Genomic DNA, 23,046 nt, shown 5'->3' with positions numbered 1-23,046 from the left:
TCAAGGCTGTCGTACAGTAATGATTTTATTGCTAATACATTTAAAAGCCTTTTCTTTTTGTTCAGCAATCAGGATTCCCGGAGCTGTGGAAAAGTCAATTAATTTTCATTTTCAGACGTCCATGAAGTCCTGTAGAGGTCACAGAAATGTGTTCCAAAGCACCTGAAATTCAGAAGTAGATGAGAAATTCATTGATGTGCATTTGAAAAATATATATTCTGATTTAAAAGGAAAAATATTCAATTAAATCCACACACTTGATGTACAGACACGAGTGGTCATGGATATTTGGTTTCTAAAGTGTGTGTGTTTTTTTTTATGTTGCTCTTTTTTTTTTTAAATCAGTCTTATTCCACTCTTCCACACTCTGATCTCCTGTCCAGGCGGCTCAGGTTCTGGGGCCCAGGGCGCAGCACAGGGCGGGCCAGGGACTGGAGGGGTCAGCGGAAACCTGACCACCCAGGCGGCGTTCGAGTACCGTGGTACCTGGATCCCCCTCATGACTGTTAGTGTCCAGGGCAGTGCCAAGGCCACATAGTAAGTGCTGTTACCACACAGATTTAATAATTCCCCTTTTGACTCCTTTTATCCATTTTTATTACTGTCTACACATTTTTAATTTCTGTAACAGATACATAGAACAGTTGTAGGGATTACATCTCTGTCCTGCTGAGTGGCACAAACCTAAGCCTGTCGCATCACTGTTAGGTAAGCTGCATCCTGCAAGCGGAGATAAACGATTTTGCATTAAACAACAGGCGATCATAATAAGGCAGAGATCAAAGTCTCGACCCCTGCATGAAGAGTGAAAATGCTATTGACATTAGTCTTTGGTTTTTCACAGGAAAGCAAGGTGTGAAATACATGGAATTGCATTAGCCAGAGGCCTTTGTGTATCAAAGAGAGATGCTGTCTAAATGACCCTTTCTGATGTTATGAAACCTATTTGCTCTAATTAGGATTCTTGCTGTTCGTTTTGGAGGCTGCATGGGCCTGACTTAGTATGAGGGAGAGTTACACACACACACACATTTAAATTAATGGATGAACCTCGTAACATTTATGATTTATGGACAGAATTTATTTTACACCAGCACGTAAACATGCTTTAACCTGTGTCTTATTTGCTCTGTCCCTTTTTTTCATTTTCTAGTCTAGAGATGTTGGATAAGGTGGAGCCCCCGTCCATACCGGAGGGCTACGCCATGTCTGTGGCCTTCAGTGCCTTACTGGACCTGGTGCGGGGCATCACCTCCATGATTGAAAGAGAATTGGCTGCAGAGGAGGAGGCAGCCGCTGAGTTCAGGGAGGCTCATCCTGATCAGGAGTGGCAGCCACAACCTGGTGAGAATGGATTGGGGGGGGGGGGGTGTTACAGTGAAATGTAGGAGATAAACCAACCAAATTAAATATGAAGAGATAAGTAAACTTGAAAAGGTGCAGCAGAGTGAAAAGCACCATCTTAAGAGGGAAATACCAGAAGGCCTTTGTGTGATATAGCTAATCAAATAAGATATCAAAAATGGAGGCAGGTTTGGTTTCTTTTCCCATACTGTCGAAGTTGAAGTGACATAATCCTTAAATAAGCTCACGTTTTGTGATTCTGTCTCAGGAGCCCACCTGGTGTGGGAGGAGATGGTCAGTGCCTGCTGGTGTGGTCTCCTGGCTGCTCTGTCTCTGCTGCTGGACGCCAGGTGAGTGGACTGCTCTTTTACGGTCCGCAGTCATTTTTTCAAATTTGTTTCCCATTGTAGTTTTTGAATATGTCAATATCTGTAGGAAGTTAAACTTGGACCTTAACCTTAAATGTTGGAATTGGATTGGCGTCTACATCACCACTTAAGTAGAAACACAACAACAGCAGCTAATTGGCACAGACAGTACAAATAGATGTTTGATCTGCTGGATATCAGACAACGCTCGTCACTTTTTCTCTTTTGTTTTCTTCCTCTTGTCCCAGCACTGATGAGACGGCCACGGAGAACATCCTAAAGGCAGAGCTGACCATGGCCTCCCTGTGTGGTCGTCTGGGCCTGGTGACTCCCCGTGACGCATTCATCACAGCCATCTGCAAGGCCTCTCTGCCGCCACACTATGCCTTGACTGTGCTGAGCAGCAACGCCGCCAACCTCTCCAGCAAAGGTACGGCTGCTCAGTTCAGAATAAGACCACACAGAAAACCCCTCAGGCATCCTGTCTCTCTCACACACACACACACACACACACACACACACACACACACACACACACACACACAAATACACCTGAAATACCTGGATAATACTGAAAAAAATTTAGTATGCAGGTTTGCATTCTGCTTTAATGCAGGCCTTGTGAAATCCAATACATAACTGTACCACACACAGCTGAAAGTCCCTCTTTCCAGCCCTGAGGATTGCCCCTGGTCATGTGTATTTTTGTTGAGCTAATGAGCACTTCTGTTCTTCCATATGGTTCCACGTGTGTGTAGCACAACTGAGCTTAACATGTAAACTGTTTGGCGCTCTGTCTGTCCCTGCTGCCCTGTTCTTATTGCATTAATCCATAACTTGTCACTGTGGCTTCTAATTAGGAGCACCAAGGAGAATTTGTCTGGAGAATGTATACATCTACACACATGCACGCAGACGCACGCACATGCACGCACACACAGCTGCTCTGAAACCAGCCACTCAGACATTCATTATTTGCATATTAGCTTGTAGAGATAAAGCTGGCAAATTGGATCTCAACTCACGCTGGATGTTTGCCTTGGAGTTAATTAAGAAAGCTTTTCTTGCATGTTGTAAGCTTGTTACAAAACCTGTTTGTGTGCATTACTGCGTCTGATAGAAAGGCTTGACTCCGGTGTGTGTATGTGTGTGTATTCTCCACAGCCTACTCGATCCAGGGCCAGAGTGTGCAGATTATCAGCCCCTCCAGTGAATCTCATCAGCAGGTGGTGGCTGTGGGGCAGCCGCTCACCGCACAGCCCCAGGGCACTGTGGTGGTAAGGGCACGCAATTATGAAGAGGCTAAGGTTACACTTGACATTTAGTAATTTAAGTCATGTACTAGTTTTCCAAAAACTACGCTCACAAACATTTTATGATCAAGATCAATTAAATAAACAAGAAGTTTCCAGAAGCAGCTGCAAAACGAAAGCAAAACTGTTGCTGCTGGGGAGGATAAATACCCTGAATGTCCTAAAACAGGAGGCGTTATGTTTTCAGGTTTGACTGTTCGTCTCACTCTGGTGAATGCAATATCTCTGGAGAGCTTTGTGGGAATTTCTTCAAATTTGGCACAAACGTCCACTTGGACTAAAGGGTGAACTGATAGGAATTTGGTGGTAAAAGGTCAAAGATCACTGTGACTTCACCAAACATGTTTTTTGGCCATAACTCACACAAATGACTTATCGGACAAAACAATGAAGACGTGACATTTCATATAGAAAAGGTCAAAGGTCAACTTCACTGTGACATCATAATGTTCTGTAAAACTATTTTCGGGCCATTATTCAACACCATAACTCAGGAACAAATGGGAAGATTGTGACCATATTTCACATTTGGTCAGATGCTGAATTGGTGACACTAATTTCGGGCGTCCACCTTCAAACCTAGTGATTGTGTAGATCTTCTCTGCTGCAGGGTTGAAGATGTGTGTGAAGCATCCACGCTTTACAATCTGTACCTTCTTTGCAGCAACATCCATATTTAAAGCGTTGCAGTCCAACAGAAGCTCATGGGTTGTGCTGATATTGAGCTTCAGCTTCAATGTAGTGAAAGCATTTTACCAAAAAATACAATTAATACCTCTGATTAAATTCCTTCAAAGTCTTCACTATTTATATTATATGAGTCTGGAGAGACAGGGATGTAAAGTGCAACGTGAGGCTGGAGTTCTTGCTCGCTACTGTTTCACTCATTGTGATTTGCTCTGGAGGAGTACTTCAGCTAAATGTCTGATGGCATGTGCATTCATATGTGCCATAATACAACTGTCTGTCCCCCTGTCAGCTGACTGCCAAGAACATCCAGTGTATGCGAACCCTGTTGAACCTGGCCCACTGCCACGGGGCCGTGCTGGGCACCTCCTGGCAGCTGGTGCTGGCAACACTGCAGGTACTACTACCACCTGGTACCACACATGTATGCACACACTCTTATCTAATTAGACACACCAAAGTGGGCAGTCTATTTCTCTCTGTCTGTCTCTCTGACACACACACACACACACACACACACACACACACACACACACACACACACACACACACACACACACACACACACACACACACGCGTGCGCATGCATGTACACTTCCTCTGGTAATAAGGCACAATTACATTTATACAGGCATAAATGTATACTTGCATTGCTTATGAGAAAAGAAATTACTTGCCAAGAATAATTTTAGCAAATAATTTTCAATTTTTTGTAAAATTCACAGAAACAGACAAGCTGGTTGAGATTTTACATTGAATCATTCATATTTCATTTATTTTTTTATTGGTATTATCTACCAGTGTGACAGTCTGCATTTCTTGTCTGTACAGCCATGTCAGTCGATGTAAATGTAGTTTCTCCTCTTTCTAAGCCTCCTTCAGCTTCTCCCTTTTCTCTCCCAGCACTTAGTTTGGATCCTTGGGCTGAAGCCAGGGGTGGGCGGCGCCCTGAAGCCTGGCAGAGCAGTCGAGGGGCCCAGCACAGTAAGTTTTTTTTTAGGAACTGTGTTGATGAAGCGTCGTACTCTATGTTTTTCACTTTGTTGTTGAAGCCGATGAGCTTACTGCTTGTGCTTGTGTCTTTGACCTGAACAGGTGTTAACCACAGCCGTGATGACAGACCTGCCCGTCATCTCTAACATCCTGTCCAGACTATTCGAGAGCTCCCAGTAAGGACCGGTCCTTCATCTGTGAAAACAAACGTTCATTCGAGAACCTCCCATTGCTAACCCCTATGATGATGTTTTTATGAAATACGTGCTGGTGAAGGTTCTTTTTAGATCTAATAATAACCACATGGGCATAAATAATCCCTTTTTGTGTCTATAAATGCAGTAAAGCTCTGTTGTTTGTGAAGGAAAAGAGTGGTTCATCTTCAGAAATATTAATTCGACCAACCTGTATATGCTTCGAGGAAGAATAGCGGTTCCTATTGAAAATCTGAATTCTTAACATTTGTAACAATTTATGCTATGTAAAATATGAATGTATGATGTGCAGTGTGTATTTTTTGTGTGATCTAGGTACCTTGATGATGTCTCCCTGCATCACCTTATCAACGCTCTCTGCTCCCTTTCCCTGGAAGCCATGGAAATGGCTTATGGAAACAACAAGGTTGACACTTATTTGGCGATGGTTAAAATCTCAATGGCAGCCTAAGAGCAGCACTTTTCTATACAGTTTTACATTAATTGGATGTTGTATTGCTTGTCTGTCATACACATGACCATACTCTGGCATTTGGTCAGCAAGGTGTCCAGTATTTATATATAGTTTCTGTTTTTGTGTCTTGGTTTCAGGAGCCATCTCTGTTTGCTGTGGCCAAGCTGCTGGAGACTGGCCTAGTCAACATGGATCGTATCGAGATCCTGTGGAGACCCCTAACCGGCCACTTATTGGAGGTAACATCTATTTACAGCTATATGTCACAGGGTGCAGATAAAGAGCTCTGTTCTAAAACACTGTCACCACATTTCATGCGAACTCTGTAGAAGATGAAACATGCAGTTCATAAATAATGGTATGATTTTGTCAGCCAAGGTCAAACAGTAATATCCTTGCAAACACTTTAGAAGTGTAATTTATTTTACTGGTTACACTTTGCTCAGACTTCATTTCACCGGGTACAATATGTGAACAAGTTATTTGACTTAAACAGGAGCAAAAGAGAAATGTTTAAATTTGGAAACAGTAATTGTCACTTCTTCCAATGCTTATGATCTCATTGGAGAAATTTTGAACCAAACTCTTGAAATAATGAAAGTTCGAACCAAAAAAGAATGTTAAAATTGCCCCCTTCTGGTTTCTTTACCCAGTGCCGAGGCTCTAATAATGCTCTATTTTTCCATGAAGTCTGGAGCACATGAGCCCTGAAAGTTGAAACTGAGATGGAATTATAGCTGCAAGCAGCAACACGGAGCTCCAGCCTCATGGTTTAGTCATAAAGGAGAAAAATATTTGAAGCTATAGAAAGAGGGGTTGAAAGTTTTTTAATGAGGATTGCAGTTTTTGATAAAAGCAGAGTGATGGACTTAATAATGTCCAATAGGTTTTAGTGTATTAGTGCTATGTGTTCTCCTTTTTTCTCTTTGGTCTTGCATATTGGTGACACTTCCATTTTTTCACTACAATTCATTTCTAACATTTTTTAGATTCAGATCGTTGTTATGCCACTGTTATTAGCAGAATTATGAACTGAAAGACGACAGTGTACACGTGCAGTAGAGCTCTGACACACAGACCAGTTACTAGTTATTGGTACCCATGTGCTTGTATCTTTAAGAGGATTCTCGTTTTGTATGTGTGTAAAGGTGTGTGTTTGGAGGTTTTCTTCTCATTTTCTTTGTCTATCTCCCCTCTCCTTTGCACTCCTGTCTGTTTTGCAGAAGGTAAGCTCAGATTCCCTCCTCCATAATCACTGGCCGTTATCATTTCCCCATATCTTTTTGTTTTCTCTCCCTCTCAGTCTGGCATCAACATGTTGGAGTCACTGTGTCAAAATGCGTCCATTTGCTCCGCTACCAGTGTTTGACTTTGTGTTCTTGTGCGCGATTTGCAATGTGATACTCTGATTTGTTGCCAAAACAGAATCTGAAGCTGCACCTGCATAATATACTTTATGCTTAGATAAAATGCTGCTTATCTTTCTTTGCAGGCTTGTTCAAATTCAAATTCAGCACTTTTATTAGATTCTGCAGGAAATGTTACCATGATATTACTTTTGTAATGTCTTTATTTACAGATACACATTAAGATTAAAAGTCAGCTTCAAATGTGAGGCACTCATGATCATGCTGCGCTGTGGAAGCCATTTATTGGATAGATGCACATGGACTCTCCGGGTTCTGAAAGGGTACAGCCACTGGTTTGCGTCTCCTCTGGACTTAATCTGAATACCTATATGAAACATTAGTTTTCTCCTCTTCCATCTCTCAAGCCTGACACCTTAAAAGTAAAAATCTGTTTGACAAACCTCCCTATAGATCAAAGATGATTAGTTTGGATCACACATGAGCTTAAAATGTTTTATTTTTACAGGGATTCTTCCAGCAGAAGGCAGGTTTTGAACCACACTAGTGTACTTTTCCTCTGCTGAGCCCGGCCTCTCCATGTGTATCTACACTAGCTTTGGTGATTACACTGTCTGTCACAGCATATCCTGTTATCACAGGGGATCCCAGTCTCTATGACACAGTCTGTGGTTTATTTCACCCACTTGTTTCACACCCACCCACTGTGAACACTGCTGGGAAGCACTGCTCTGAACAGCCTCTGCATCAGATCTATCGTCCTGCGCATGTGTCTGCATTTGTGTGTTTGTGTGATGTGTCCTGCAGGTCTGCCAGCACCCAAACTCCAGGATGAGAGAGTGGGGGGCCGAGGCGTTGACGGCGCTTATCAAAGCCGGCCTGGCCTACAAACACGACCCTCCACTGGCCCAAAATCAGGTATCTAACACCGTTGGTGTTAGTGTTCAGAAACATACACAAAAAAACATCTCATGATTATAGAGACATAGGAGTATTTTACTAAAAAGATGCACTGTTTGTCCTCTCTGGGTCTCATTCCTTAATAGTGATTGTTTGTAATGCTGACATTTGAGAAATCTCCTCCACTGTTGCAGTGTGTGTCATGATAGATAAGCATGTGTGCCAAATGCTTTAAATGTGGAAGACAGAAATGTCACAGTCACTTTGTCTCGTCACTCACAAACACAGAGTCTGTGACCTTCACCTTAGTGCGATGGATAAAGGGAAAGGCACCAAGCTTATCTTAAAGGGGGCAGAAGAATTGTGTGGAGGTTACTAGAACAGCACAGAGCCATGTAAATGATGGCCGTCCTGTAGGAAAGCACAATATGATCATTTGTTCAAGGCCTTTCTTTTGGTGTGGGCAAGCTTTTACCGTTAGGTGTTGTGTTAATACTATAATTGTAAAATAAAGTGACTACAGCCAGCAAGCTTATGACACACGGTGTGATAAAAAGAAATGAATTTCAGTCAGACTCAATGCACACACCTAAAATTGTAGTGGAAATCACGTTTAGCTGTTATCCAGCATAAAGTCACTAGAAATGTTCATTTCAAGGGTCAAAAAATCATCTGTAGTGGCAACAGTCATTATATAAAGCAAGTTTAGATGGGTTTGGACAACCTTGTACGATCGAGTGTCCTTCTTCAGTGTGTACACCTGCCCATGTAGTTCATGTCCCCCCAAACTGGGTGGAACAAATGTGATTTTAGGATGCATTCACCACATTTCAACTGTTCTAAATTTTGAGTATATTAATTGTAATATGTGCAGTTGAAATTACATAATTTAAAAAGTAAGAAATTTATCTTTGCAGATAATCATCTGTCCCTCTTTTGTCCCGAAGCGACTGCAGCTTCTGCTGCTGAACCCCCTGAAGGAGCTGTCCAACGTTCTGCATGCAGATATCCGGCAGAAACAGCTGGAGAGTGTCCTACAGATCCTGCAGAGCCAGGGAGACAGCCTGGGCCCCGGCTGGCCCCTCGTCTTGGGTGTCATAGGAGCGATCCGCAATGATCAAGGGTAAGAACACGAGGGGGGAGGAGAGGATGGACGAAGCAGACAGGGCTTTACTTGTTTAGCTGTCGCTAAAATAGTGCTTGTTTCATGCAAATATTAGATTTAGGAGAGCCATCCTAAATTTCTGTTTTCTCTAACTACCCTTACACTGCAAGTGATTGTGCCTGCACCGTGTCTCGTTTCCCTTCAGCGAGTCATTGATCCGAACAGCCTTCCAGTGCCTGCAGTTGGTGGTGACAGACTTCCTGCCCACCATGCCTTGCACGTGCCTCCAGATCGTAGTGGATGTAGCTGGCAGCTTCGGCCTGCAGAACCAGGAACTCAACATCAGCCTCACCTCCATTGGTCTGCTGGTGAGAGAACAGATGTCTTGTCTTGTGCTCTTTATGGGCAGCCACACAGGCGGGATTCCTGAAAGGGATTAATTCTCTAGTGCAGGGATGCTCAGAAAAAGACGTAGCAGGGCTGAAATAACAGAGATTATGGTAAACTTCCTTCCCTGCATACAGGATGATTGAACTTTCACTTGTTTGTTAGGGAGTGACAGGTTGAACAGTTTTCTTCTCAAGTAGTTTCACTTCTGAAACAAAGTATGTTTAATATGATTAGACAGCTATAACATCACATGATCCCTTGTTTTACATTATTTTATCTAATTTAACAGCACTTAACCGCTCTGCTGACATTTCATACTCTGTACCGTATTCAGGACATGCAAAACCTGATATTGATCTGTGGTTTGCAGGATTATTTCTCTTGGAGTATGGTGGTTCCTGCAAGATTACTTTATGGTAATAGGATAGCAAAACTGCCAGAAGCATTTTACCAACCTTCCTCTTCAATGTGTGCCCCCGCTCTCCACCCCCCCTCCCTTTTTACCCACAGTGGAACATTTCTGACTACTTCTTCCAAAGAGGCGAAGCCATCACGCAGGAGTTGGAGAGGGAGGAGGAAGCTCTGCAGAAGCAGGCTCAGGAGCAAGGAGAGATCCTGAACAGGCCATTCCACCCTGCCCCTCCCTTCGATTGCCTGTGGCTGTGCCTCTATGCCAAGCTGGGCGAGCTATGTGTCGACCCACGGCCCGCTGTGCGTAAAAGCGCCGGGCAGACGTTGTTCTCCACCATCGCTGCCCATGGGACCCTGCTGCAGCAGCCAACGTGGCATATTGTGGTCTGGAAGGTAGCAAGCCAGACTTTGTCGCTGGCATTTGATGTAGTTTTACTGGAGGAGACTGTCATCCATGTTGTTTGTACAGAACACTGTTCAAAAAGGAGCTTCATTCTTTCCACTTTCCAAATCCAATATATTTATTATTTTACCCAGAGTTTCTGTAATATAATAAAAGATCAAAACTAGCTGTGATTATAGACTCAAAGAAAAAATCTAAATAGGCTGCTGTGCTGCTATCGGCAGAAGCTGCTGTTTGAACTATCTCGCTGTCGCCACTAGGTACTGTTCCACCTGCTGGACTGCGTGAGGACGTCATCCACCACAGCAGACAAGGAGAAGATTGAGTCTGGCGGCGGGAACATTCTCATCCACCACTCGCGCGACACGGCCGAAAAGCAGTGGGCGGAGACGTGGGTGCTGACGCTCGCCGGGGTGGCACGCATTTTCAACACGAGGCGGTACCTCCTCCAGCAGTTAGGTGAGCCTCGCAGATTCTGCTCTGAGATTGTATCTGCTGCAGTTGTACAGAAGATAGACTCTGACACACCACTAAAGTTTACCGCAGCTGCCACAGTGCTCTAAACAATAAGACAATAATTACTTATTGAAATGTATTCAGAATGGGTGCAAAGTGCAGCAAAGGTCCAGAAATTGCCCAGCTGTTACTGCTGTATTACCACACATTAAGTCATGTTAAGCCCCATATAGACGGGATTACTATTCCAGGGAGATGAGAATGATAAAAAATGAGCTCCTCATTAACTGCACTCACCCCTCTCAACATTTTAGCCAGTGCCAAATTACAAGAGGTGACTCATAATATGCAACACATTACCAGCCTACTACACATAAAATCACTGAGAGGAAGGATGTCCTTCCTACATACAACCTGGATAAGAAGAACCGTTGCCGGCAATGTAGTATCACTTTATGGCCTCCTAGGATGATTTTATCATGCCTCGACATGGACGGACAATGGAAATGGCCAGAGCCAAATTTGCAGCTTCTTTGCAACATCCATATTTGAGGCATTGTAGTCCACCACAAACTCATTGGTTCTGCTGATATTGAGCTTGAGGTGATTGTTGTTGCACCATGTGATGAAGCTCTCTGTACTCCTCTGTAAAAATAGTTTCTGTATGAAAACAGCATGTTTCTCACTGACAGCTATTCACTGGAATCATACCTTTCAATGTCGTGATAACTTCCATTTTGCCAAAAAAATACACTTAATACCTTCTATTAAATTCCTTCAAAGACTTCACTACATGTATTATGCGTGTGGGCAGATGTGGATGTAAATGCAGCTTGACTGTATAACTTTGGTGGAGTTATACAACAACAAGGCGGTAATTCTAGTGTCACTGAAATTATTTGAACTTGGTAGCCTCCTGTTGGTTTTTAACCTCACATATCTACGTGCTAATTGTCGCACTGTATTTGCAGCTGACACATATACCACAAATTGGCAGCCTCACACTCTTTTTGCTGTGACTCTGCAGGTGATTTCTTCGAGGCCTGGGAGGTGCTACTGAACCACATTCAGTCAGCTGCTCTCAGCAAAAACAATGAGGTCTCGCTGGCTGCCCTCAAAAGCTTTCAAGAGATCCTACAGATTGTTACACCTGTGAAAGACTCAGACAAAGCAGGCGATGCCTTTGCTGTTATGGGCGTCCCCCCAGTGCTCATCGACCCACTCTCAGCGTCTGGTCCTGGCAGACCCCTGGTGCGGTCGGACTCGCTAGTGGAGCGGCTGACGCGATACAACGGCGCTGAGCTGCAGGCGCCTCCCCCAGGGGAGGAGTCAGCCTTAGAAGACTCTGCATTGTGGTGGTCAGCGTGGAACACGTGGTATCGGACTGGAACGGACAGCACGAGACCGCCCAGTGGCCCGACGGAGAAGCTGTACTTCATCCCCAGCCAGCCCTTCCTCACAGCATTGATCCAGATTTTCCCTGCACTCTACCAGCACATAAAAGCCAACTTCAGTATGGAGGACCTGAAGAAGCTGGGGGTAATCCTCCATGGGGCCGTGTCTGTGCCTATCAGCAGTGATGCCTCGCCCTTCATCCTCCCCTCCTACACTGAGGCGGTGCTCACTAGCCTGCAGGAAGCTGTGCTCACCTCTCTGGATGTACTGCAGAAGGTGAGCAAAGGATGTTTATTGTCAGACAACAAAAATATGGGTTTAAAGAAAATATGGTTTCAACACATGTTTTACATCATGCCCCAAACAAAATAGCATCAGGATAAGAGCCGAATGGGGTGTCGAGTTGACCTCTGGGTTTAAAAGCCATACCACAATATGTCCGGTTTGAATCTGGGAGGGGAGTTTTGTTGAATGTCATCCTCTCTCTTTAAATTTCAGAAAATAGAGAGAAACTGTTTTGCTTTGTAAAATGTACGTGAAACAGTCATTTCAGCATTCGTTATGTTTGTTCGTTTTCACTGGAGTAATATACATGATATGTATAATTAAGGCAAAACATTTCCGTATACCTTTAATCGATGCCTTGACTTGATACAGCGGCCTCAGTCCTCTCTGACATGAATGCTGTGTCTTTGAGAAACAGACCTTTACTCTCTCTGTCAACCAAAAGTTATTTCTTCCCATTTTGCGTCAGCTCAGCCCAGGAAACAATGTGTCAGTCCGCTAAATTATGCAATATGCACTCCCGTGGTGGATGTCAGCAGTGTTTGTTCCTCCGTTCCCTCCCTGCTGCAGGCCATCTGTGTGGGCCCGGAGAACCTGCAGGTCATGTACCCAGCCATCTTTGAACAGCTGCTACTCTTCGTGGAGTTCTCCTGCAAGCCTCCTCAGTACGGCAGAATGGAAACCAAACACGTGGCCAATGCCAAATACAACCAGGTAAGGGGGAAATGGAATTGGCTGTAAAACTGCTTGGTCTTCATTTGCAGTTTCTTTCTTTTACAGTTTGTTTCATTAAAACGTTGGATGGTGCACACTGTTATCCATCACTGTTCTCTCTTCAGCCATTCTTAACAAGATCATCCCTCTTCTTTGATGTTCATGAAGCACCCCCCCCCCCACCTCAGTGTAGTCCTTATGAAGTTCCTATTGTGGCCCTTCATGAGGTTGACAGGTTGTTCTGGACCCCCGTTAGTAGCCCCAAGCTATTTCTTCCTCATATTCCCTTGCTCATGCTTCATCTTGCAGGCAGCATGCCAGAGAAGTATTCCACTACTTTTAGTTCAAACACAGTTCAAACTGGAAGAGTGCACTCAGCAGAGTGCAGCTCTCTCCCAGGTGTATCTGGGGGCATGTAGGTGGGCAACAAGGAGTGCAGGGCAGGCTGTGTGTCCAGTGTGTATGCATGAGTGTAGTGGAATTAAAGGGAGACCATATGCAGGGTCCAAAAAAAACACCAGATGTAAGTTGTCCCGAGCAGAAACAAGAATCCAAACTGAAGCAGTTGTTGGATCACTTGCTGCCCCTGTGAGCCGGGTAAGAGGCTCAGCAGTTAACAGATATGAAACAGAACAGTCAATAAAATAGTGTTTTCAAAAATTGTCAATCACAATAACCACAAGAGGCCCTTGAGCTTACAGCCATAAAAGTGCAGAAAAGTGTTAGTCTGATGGGTCCAGTAATATGTGAGATTAGGTTGTTACAGACACACACACACACACACACACACACACACACACACACACACACACACACACACACACATGACCAAACACATGATTCCCTCCAGGCTTAACCTTAGCGGATTTACAAAAAAACTTCTCATATACAAGGAAGCGGGTGATCTTCAGCGAGATTAATTCATTTATAAACCCACAAATTGTACAAGTTGTGCAGTGTGATTAGATTTGCTGCATGGGTGTGATGTGATGTTTTCATTATATCTGCTGAGGACAAATGTGATTTTTAGGCCTTGGCTGGACAATAAAGTTGTATCCTTTTCGAAACACATCATTTCCTCTCAAGAATAGAGGAGTCTTATCACAGCGTGGTTTTGATGTTTTTGCCATTTATTACTCCCTGGTGGTCTTGAAGCCTTCAACATCCAGTAGTTGTTGTGTGGTGAGAGCTGTCTTGCTCTAACACTGGCAGGCCGTTGCACTTATGCTAACAAATGTTAGCCTTGCAAACTTCATGTCTCAAGTCCTGGCTGTCAGGCTGTTAGTCCGGCATGTGGGGTCCAGACTCGGCCCTATCCTGGACATTTTTGTTCATCTGAATCTGTTTAGATTGTTTAAGTGAGAGGATCAAACAAAATCCTCACCCAGCCAAACAGATGGTACGGGTGGTCTTCATCGCCTTGTTGGCTTTTATCCAGTGTTGTCAGATTGCCTCAAATGTCCTTGGTGCTAGGAGTGAGTGTTGTTTCCCGAAATCACTCCTGGATATTGAATCTCATTTAACCAACAACAACAACACTGCAAATTCGATACAACTTCAACACCAATTTAATTACGATCTTCTCTCATTCTGTTTCTTGGGACTACTCGCTGGATAACCATTTTAGATCCAGCTGTTTGCACCGGTGAGTTCTGTCATCTCCTTCAGCCCCCTCTATAGTTTTACTAAGGTGTGCTGAATGGTGACAACCTACCCTCTGCGGCAGATGAGCGATCACGCCGCATGGTAGGCTCTCACGTCTCATCTGCGTCTCTCACTCACTCCATGCTCCCCCTCTTCTGCCTGCCACTAACTGGTGGTTATGCCTATGTGTGCACAGCCCCTGTGCAGTTCCATTTTCAGTTGTGTTTTTTGTGATGTTCATATGCACATGTGTGGTTCTGTTTCTATTTCTTAAAGACACACTTTGTAGCATCATGTCATTTGTTTGGCTGTAACATTTCAGCTGTGGCACTTGTACTGTATGAGCCTAACACAACTTGCAGCAGACTAATAGTGAAGGTAAATTTGCGTGTTACTTGTGTACTTATACAAAGTGTGCCTTTAAAAACTGCTTTCATTGTGGCTCTGCCAAACAGCTATAGGGTTTTCAGATTTGTTAGACTAATGTTGAGTCCTGTTGTTTGTGTGTTTTCTCTCTCTCTCTCTCTCTCTCTCTCTCTCTCTCTCTTTTGTTAAATCCTCTTGCCCCCCGCAGGCAGAATGGGTTGCCTTAAACTATGTGCCCTTTGCTGAGCGCTCCTTGGAGGTGGTGGTCGACCTGTACCACAAAACAGCGTGCCACAAAGCTGTCATCAATGAGAAAGTTCTCCAGAACATTATCAAGGTATTTTCCCCGGGATGGGGGTTTTCATGGTTTGGTTTTTCCAAAGCTATAACTGTGAGAAATTGTGTAAGTCAAAATCACATTAAAAAGGTGTATTAAATGAATCTGGAAAAACATACAGCCAATATTAAAGCACTTCTGATGTTTGGTTCAGGTGCATTCTGGGTCATAATGTGTCAGTGTTAGGCTAGAGGCAGCACTGAGGCCTAACTGTGTTTGCTTTTTCCAATAAGGACGGTAAGTTCTGAAGTTAATCTCCTCAACACAACTTTCTACCTGCCCCCCATTGAGCGCCGTTTGTTGTTGAACCATTTGCAGTCATAAAATGTGGTGCGATGTTATGAGACGTTTTGTCATTTAAAGAGAAGCTTAACAGAAGATCACACAGGGTGGGGAATTGCTGCCGCACTGCTGTCAGTGGGAATAAACCTTTGGCCAAGCTGGACTCCTGATATATCAGTCTCAATGCTGAATGCTAATGGGATAGCATAGTTAAGTAGCATTGTAGCACTGAGGTGTGTGAATGATCAAATTCAGAATAAACATATATTTACAAAAATCAATGAAGCTAATGAGGTGAAACACTAAATATATTGTCTTTGTGCTGTTTTCAGTATGGATTATGGATTAGCCAGTTATCACATTCTGCTTTATTTATGTTTTACACAGCATCTTTGCAACTTTCACATCGCTTGTCTCTCAGACCTGATGGTGTTTATCTCAAGGCCTTATATGTAGCAGTTGTGGAGCGCAGGTGGTGCCCAACACCAGCAGCATTTTCTAAACATTTTCTGTTTGCAGACTCTTAAAAAACAAAAGATTTGTTAGAGCAAGTTATTGAAGGGCTTAGCTTCTTAAAGCTGACACTGTGTCCTCCACTTTATCCAGTTTCTGACACCTGCATTGAACTGCCTCTTTCCCATAGTCTGCTTATGACAAACCTCAAGCTGAAGAGAGTTAATTTGCCAAGGAACTATTAACAAGGTTCCCTGTGGACAAATCTGGCCCCCCACCCTTTTTTGTCTCCAAAACAAGAAGGCGATACTTGTAAAATCTCAACCTTGGGGAGCCCAGCTGTTCTCTGAAAAGAGGACTTTGTCGTGAAGATGGACTCTTACTTTTTCTGTTTTTAGAGAAAGAAACTTCAATTTAAGGACCACCGTTGGTCCAAAATAATCTTGTTATGTTAACTCTATGAAATAAAGTCTGCACACATTTCAGTATAAACAGAAAGAGGTTGAAAGGATTCAGGGTACTTCAGGTAGTTTTATGAATGTTACCTTGAAGTGTTTCTCTGCGTTTCAGGCTCATGATCTGTTGTCGTCACTGTCTCTTTCTTTGGTTTTCTCTTCCCCTTAAAGACTTTAAGAATGCCCTTGGGTTTGAAGTATGCCTGTCCATCAGAGAGCACCTGGAAGCTTGCTGTTTCGTCTCTACTCAAAGTGCTGTCGATAGGACTGCCGGTGGCACGCCAGCATGCCTCGTCGGGAAAGTTTGACACTATGTGGCCAGAGCTGGCCAACGCCTTCGAAGACTTTCTTTTCACCAAAAGGTGCAGTCTTAAACTTATGCATGTAAGATTTGGATGCAGAGTAGCTCAAGCGGAGTAGCTCATTGCTGTGGTGGTTTTCCTTTTATAGCACACCTCCAGATAACCTGTCCATCCAGGAGTTTCAGAAGAATGAAGCCATTGACGTAGAGGTAAATGCTTGTTCCTAGCGTCCAGTATGTCAACAGGAATCTTGTGAGGTAGCCCACGTCAGCATCCTGTCCTCTTCGTTTTAGGTGGTCCAGCTGATCAGCACAGAGATTTTACCGTTTGCCAATTTCATCCCCAAAGACTTTGTTGGCCAGATCATGACTATGCTCAATAGAGGCTCCATTCACTCACAGTCTCCCTCATTCACAGGTAAGATGTCACTATAAATTGACTTCAGCTGTGTTGTTTACTTGTTTTTCTGACACTTATGGGACAGCAGGGTGGCCAAGTGCTGGAATCATATTGTAACCATTAAGTCTTTGGTTCATTGCAAAAGCCTTCTCTGTGGCTCATCACCAACAATGGCTCAACAACGCTCTTCATGCGTTTTGAAAGACAGTTAAGCCCTGTCTGTCCACTCACTGTAAACCACTGAGGAGAGCGGCGTCAGCGGAATAATCCAATAAGTGAAAGGTTTTCTCTTGACAGAGGCAGAGATCGATGTGCGGATGAGGGAGGAGTTTTCGAAGGTGTGTTTCGAGACGCTGCTGCAGTTTTCCTTCAGCAACAAGGTGTCCACCCCGCAGGAGGGCTACATCTCTCGCATGGCGCTCTCCGTGCTCCTCAAGAGATCGCAGGATGTTCTCCGACGCTACGTGGAGGACGAGCGGTTGAGCGGCCGCTGCCCCCTGCCCAGGTACAACCAGACATACACCTTTCTTAACATGTTTTTGGACAGATGTCCCCATCAAACTCTCAGCTCCAAACACTGGTGTTTGTCCGTGCCACGATTCAACCACTGAGACATTTAGCAATGCACCCCAGCTTCAGCCGTGCATCCATCATTTTTCCTTTTCTCTTTTGTGAACAACACTGAACCACCGTGCTCATCCAGCTTTACACACTGGCACCACATTTTAGGGTTGGGTGTAATGTTTCATTCTGCAATAAGTTTTTTTTTTTTTTTTTCCAAGACACAATGGAAGTTAAATGATGCCCAAGGGAAAATTGCACCATTAGTACAGAAAATGGCAAAGGGGTGGTGGGGGGAGTTCAGAAAAATAGGATAATTAGAATATACACATGAATAGCAAATGCAAGGTTACTGATTCAGACAACATTTTAAATGCTAAAATATGTTAAATATAATATATATGAATGTAAATAAGGAGAAAACCATGGCTTTACATTAAAGCATGTAAAGAAAAGTCAGAGCTTAAAGAGCAAAACACAATATGAAAATATGAAAATGAAGAAATGCTTTTACAGTCAACATGCTGTTCTACTTTAGGGTAACTCCACCGATTTTACACATCAGTGTGCTTACTGGTCTTTGGTACAACTGCAGCTTTTGCAGCTCCGGATGGAGCTGCATGAAATCTGATAAAACGGTGTCTGTCAATATCAGCCGGAGGCTACATTAGCCTCTGCTAGCATAACGCAACCGAATCTCCAACGGAACTGCATGAGTCTGACAATGTTATAGCGTCTATGGCTGTCTGTGAAGATCCTCAGTCACCCAGATCATAGTTATCCGAGGAGGCCTGAATCTGGGCCAACTGGACTTGAAAACGTTGCGCCCCTCATTTAAGTGGCTTCTTCAGTTCTGACTGGCCAGTGGAGAGTCCCAAGTATTGAACCTCTGTTAGGTCGTTGAAAGCACCGGGGTGTGGCTGGCTGTGTGAACGACAGTGGTTAAGGTTGACACACGAGGCCAGCTGTGAGAAGTTCTCAAGTCTGGTGTTAAGGGAAGAAAGGACATCATTGTAGGCGGGGGTAAGTGGTGCCGTAGACCACTACCTCTGTTGAGGCATAGTTTCTCTATTATTCCTAAAGTAGCCTCCATCACTCCTTTTTCAAACCATCCACATATACGCTGCTGTCCTTGAATGTGAAGCACATTTTAAGGAGAGGATTTGTGAATTTACTGTAAAGACAAACTGTTAAATAAATGTCATACAAGTTTAGGAGACACAAACAGGATAAAATAGAGTTCACATAAATGTGACAGCACAGTGAGCAGATTTTAGAATGAGCAGGTGGAGTTTTCCTTTTTAATTTAATTAAACTACTTCAATGAAAGTGCTTAACAAACGCTTTATCTCTGTACATCAAGTCACAGTGATTAAATACATGTTGAACCTTGATCTCCTGATTAATTTTATTTAATCTGGCGAGCAACCTTTTCTCTGTTTTTGTTGCTTCTCAAAGCTAAATGTCCTGTATCATTGTCGACATGGTGTAATAATTTAGCTAGAGGCTGTTTTGTTGTTTAATTTCAACTGTCACAGACATGCTCAGCCTTTTACATATAAGGCTGCAGTCAGCAGCTCTCATCAGCAAAGATCTGACATGTACATTAGGCACTGACATTCACCCTCTGCTTGTTTCCCCCTGTTGTCTCACTGTAAAATCTGCAGGTTTGACGTCCAGCTTGTCTGTCACTAATGAGGTTTTTTTTTTTTAGGCAACAAGTGACAGAGATTATCTTTGTCTTGAAAGCGATCAGTACTTTGATGGACTCGCTGAAAAAGACACAGCCAGAAAATGGTGAGTATCAAACTGTGTCAAGAATTAAATAGATCTTGGAAAGAGGTGCCACGATGAAAAAGCCTTTAATTATACAGAAATGCCACTGTATCTATCGTCTATTCATTTCAGATAAATGTGTCAGAGTACAGTTGGGACCATTTTTCAAATGAGTTTTATCTCCAATCTGGGTAGAACTGTTTACATTTCCTGCAAGGTCAATTACAAGAAGTGATTTTTTTTTTTTAACAGCGGTAGACTGAAATGAGACATTCTAAAATTGCGTTTTTGAGGTGCCCTTCAAGATGTTTGCGTTACAGAACTCATTCTCATTCGCCTGTGGGAATTTTGTCAAGGAAATGATTTCTTTGATTGTCTTCTCTCACACTTCATATTCCCTCCTTCCTCTCCCTCCCGTCCCCGCTCCTCCTCTCTGTTTTTCCCCTCTTGTTCTGCGATTCTTTTGTTTACCGCCTGCAGTGGATGGCAACACATGGGCTCAAGTGATTGCCTTGTACCCCACACTGGTAGAGTGCATTACATGCTCCTCGTCTGAGGTGAGCTCAGCCCTGAAGGAGGCCCTGGGGCCCTTTAAAGACTTTATGCAGCCACCCGTCTCCAGAGTCCAGAACGGAGAGTCCTGACCAGGCCCAGCTCTTTGTTTTTTAAAATGAAGAAGTCTTGAATGTGTCTTCTCGACCCTCGTGCTTTACAAGCGCACGGATATGAACTCCATGTGAGCCCCATCTACGGTGACATGAAGCAACCCACAGACATCTGAGGCCCACTTGGACTACATCGAAGACCCTGACCTTCATACGCATCATCGTATGCTTCTCATGTGAGCTGATTACGCCTCTCTGCCCCCTCCATTCTCATACAGACTGGCTGCACTCTTGTGTTAACTACAGAGATTGAAAAAAAAATTGCAGTGTTGCCTCTGGGTTTAGTTTGTTTTATCCTCCCGATGAGGCCGAGTCGATGTACAGTGTGTGGTGATAGTGTTGATGATGTAATTAAGAAAAAAAAATGCAAAAACTGGGCCTTTATTGATCTTAAAAACAAACACTTAGACTTTTGCAACATTTTCAACAGTGAGGGTTTTATGCAAGAAATCAGATCTTACTGTAACATTCCATGTCATCTTTAGCCAGCCATCTGAGAAGGGATGTACTTGTCTGTGTAAAATAAATGGGACAATTCTACAATCAGCTCTGTGCTGTGAGTGTGCTCCGTTGCAGTGCATGTTAAGTTTCCCGCCTTACCTCGAGTAAATGCATTTTTAAAAGAATCTGTGAGCAGGTTCTTCTGCTGTGTTGTCACACTAAGTATATATTGATCATTTTTACCCACCAGCATTTCCCTACACCAGTGCCTCTGATTTACAGGCAATATTTGTAGTGTACTCACATAAAAACTACCATTAGATTTATTTCAGTATCATATGGGCAAGTGTCACCACTATAAACATAAACCCATTTTAGTTCATCAGGGTGGTCCTGCTTCAAATTCGTCATAATTCACTAACAAAAAATCATTGAAAAGTATTTGTTTTATTTTTATGCAGTGTGTAACCAGGGTCCCAAGCATTTTAACTGAAGGATGGACCTTATTGGTAGATTCACCCATGATTTCTTGATTGAAATAGAAACTTTTAAAATGCAAAAACACACAAGACAGCTGCTATAAAAAACGGGGGGAAATGCAGCTATGACACATAAAAGCTTTACCAAATGCAAATCCAATACATGTTGGACACACAAATGCATCATCCTCATCAACACAAAGCAAACTCAGCTTTAGCTTAAATAGCCAAGAACCGTAGTTGCGGATAATAACTAACCAGCTCCCCCTTGTGGAGAATATGCAGCCTACTGAACGAGCATCAGCGAGTTTGTGACTGAGATGTTAGCCACTTCTACCAAATATAATTTTACACCAGTTTTAGAATATTTAGACTCTTGAGCGTTTATATTTGAGATTTTTATATTGTGATGGTCCACACGTCTGATGTGTTGTTGATAAATACCACCACATCATGTGAATACCAGGTATTGATATTAAGGTGTGGTATTACAGAAGCATAATATATATGTATTTTTTATTTCCTGGTATTAACATGTTATCCTATTTTGCTTTTAAAGAGAATATTTTGAGGCCGATGTGTTGACTCTGGTCTCTTGCACTACAGTGGGTGGTGGAGATACTGTACGGTAGGTGGGGTTATACAACACATACAGTGACAGCAGGGAAACCTCGGGAATAGAAAACACCTCCTCACACTCCAGATCGTCGTGCTCGGTGCCTACACACGAATAGACTCGGTGAGCACCCCCTCCCTCCCTGCATGTTGCAGGGACCCCTCGGCCCCGTCTCTGTGTCCCCTGGAGGTCCCCGAGCCCGAGTTTCGGATCATCCACTAGGTCATATGAGGGGAAAGGAGCGTTTTGTGGTTTGCGCTGAAGAAAAGGAGGAAGAAGGAGGAAGAAGGAGGAGGAGGAGGAGGAGGAGGAGGAGAGCGGAGGGAGCAGGTCTGCTTGGGCGGGGTTTCCCTCTTATTTCAAGTCTGCACAGAAGAGGAGCGAAGCGGGGAGAGGACAGACCATCTCCGGCTGCATGGGAATGTCATCGCGGCGGCGCATTTTCTCCAGCTTCACCATATTTTGCAGCTTTTTTCTTTCCTGTCCTGGCTTCTCTCTCGCATTTCTGACCACGCACTGGCTGAGGTAGTAGTTTGTGCTGTTGGTTGGGTTGTGACACTGCCCGCTATGGAGATGACTGCGCAAGCTACTGCCTTGCTAGTGCTGGTGCCTCCACTTCAGCCGAAGGGGGGGAAAGAGCCCCAGCTCTCATCGCTCTTATACTGTTTGAACAGGTAACGCACACCGCTGGCGCGACGAGCCGCCGTGTTGTTTGTAAAGCTGTAATTTTCTGCTTTGAAACGGAAATGGCATGTGGTTGCATTGTTGCATTTTGAGCTGAAGCCGCTGGAGAATTGTATCATGTTTCATCCAATAAAATAGTGAATGGTTGTGTGGGGGGGAAGCACTTTTGTCGTATGCAGTTTTAATTTCTACACAGACCTCATGCGAGCGCACTCACTGACATGCATTTGATTCAGATCGGTGCCGTAATGCCTTCTTTGCAGGATGGAGGGGAAAGCTTGCATGCACTGGATGGAAATCCGATATGCAAGTTTTTTCTTTTTTTTAAATAATGCACATTTTAAAATGCAGGAGGAAGTCGATATCTGGTATGGATTTGCATAGTTTCCCAGCACCTCAGGCAGAGTGGGCTGTGTGGAAAAGCATGTAGGTCAACAGTACTGTTGCTATGAGCAGAGGAGTGACGTGGCTCCTGCTGCCCACAGAGGTATCCTACAATACATCTGCTCTGATACACACAAGCTGGCTTTATGGCTCTCCCCGACGTCCTTTGTTGATAATGCTGCATACCATCAGACACTGGGGCACAGAGCAGTGCGCTCCTGCTGCACCAAACACCCTTTCCGCACAGGCCAGACGCAAACGTGCACCGCTGCTGGCACCGTTCACCTAATAATCTGATTATTATGCTAAATGTGGACGGAGTGCGCCTCAGTGCTTGAACTCTATGCTATGCACAGACAGATGCACCACATGACCTAACCCCACAGGCGTTTCAGCAGTGT

The 23,046-nt window shown here is 43.8% G+C and overlaps 1 protein-coding gene across 2 annotated transcripts in view; it reads left to right on the top strand.

Annotated features, from left to right (window-relative positions):
• Positions 1-20,587, top strand: part of mon2 (MON2 homolog, regulator of endosome-to-Golgi trafficking) — a 36,960-nt gene extending 16,373 nt beyond the window's left edge. Inside the window, exons 11-35 of one of the 2 annotated variants that reach the window (XM_070971583.1) lie at positions 384-537; positions 1,154-1,344; positions 1,613-1,694; positions 1,961-2,142; positions 2,877-2,989; positions 4,005-4,109; positions 4,617-4,697; positions 4,809-4,882; positions 5,237-5,327; positions 5,513-5,614; positions 7,550-7,660; positions 8,590-8,765; positions 8,953-9,115; positions 9,648-9,941; positions 10,212-10,410; positions 11,435-12,078; positions 12,658-12,801; positions 14,429-14,446; positions 15,020-15,148; positions 16,510-16,700; positions 16,789-16,849; positions 16,934-17,057; positions 17,337-17,544; positions 19,315-19,397; positions 19,857-20,587. In XM_070971583.1, coding sequence (XP_070827684.1) covers positions 384-537; positions 1,154-1,344; positions 1,613-1,694; positions 1,961-2,142; positions 2,877-2,989; positions 4,005-4,109; positions 4,617-4,697; positions 4,809-4,882; positions 5,237-5,327; positions 5,513-5,614; positions 7,550-7,660; positions 8,590-8,765; positions 8,953-9,115; positions 9,648-9,941; positions 10,212-10,410; positions 11,435-12,078; positions 12,658-12,801; positions 14,429-14,446; positions 15,020-15,148; positions 16,510-16,700; positions 16,789-16,849; positions 16,934-17,057; positions 17,337-17,544; positions 19,315-19,397; positions 19,857-20,020 — 3,884 coding nt within the window. In that variant the 3' untranslated portion in view covers positions 20,021-20,587. The remainder of the gene's footprint in view (positions 1-383; positions 538-1,153; positions 1,345-1,612; positions 1,695-1,960; positions 2,143-2,876; positions 2,990-4,004; positions 4,110-4,616; positions 4,698-4,808; positions 4,883-5,236; positions 5,328-5,512; positions 5,615-7,549; positions 7,661-8,589; positions 8,766-8,952; positions 9,116-9,647; positions 9,942-10,211; positions 10,411-11,434; positions 12,079-12,657; positions 12,802-14,428; positions 14,447-15,019; positions 15,149-16,509; positions 16,701-16,788; positions 16,850-16,933; positions 17,058-17,336; positions 17,545-19,314; positions 19,398-19,856) is intronic. The other variant, XM_070971584.1, reaches the window with a different exon arrangement.
• Positions 20,588-23,046: the final 2,459 nt, after the last annotated feature.

This window comes from Chaetodon trifascialis, chromosome 10 (assembly GCF_039877785.1).
Source record: "Chaetodon trifascialis isolate fChaTrf1 chromosome 10, fChaTrf1.hap1, whole genome shotgun sequence".
NCBI lineage: Eukaryota > Metazoa > Chordata > Actinopteri > Chaetodontiformes > Chaetodontidae > Chaetodon > Chaetodon trifascialis.
This window is presented reverse-complemented; position numbering and strand designations above follow the sequence as displayed.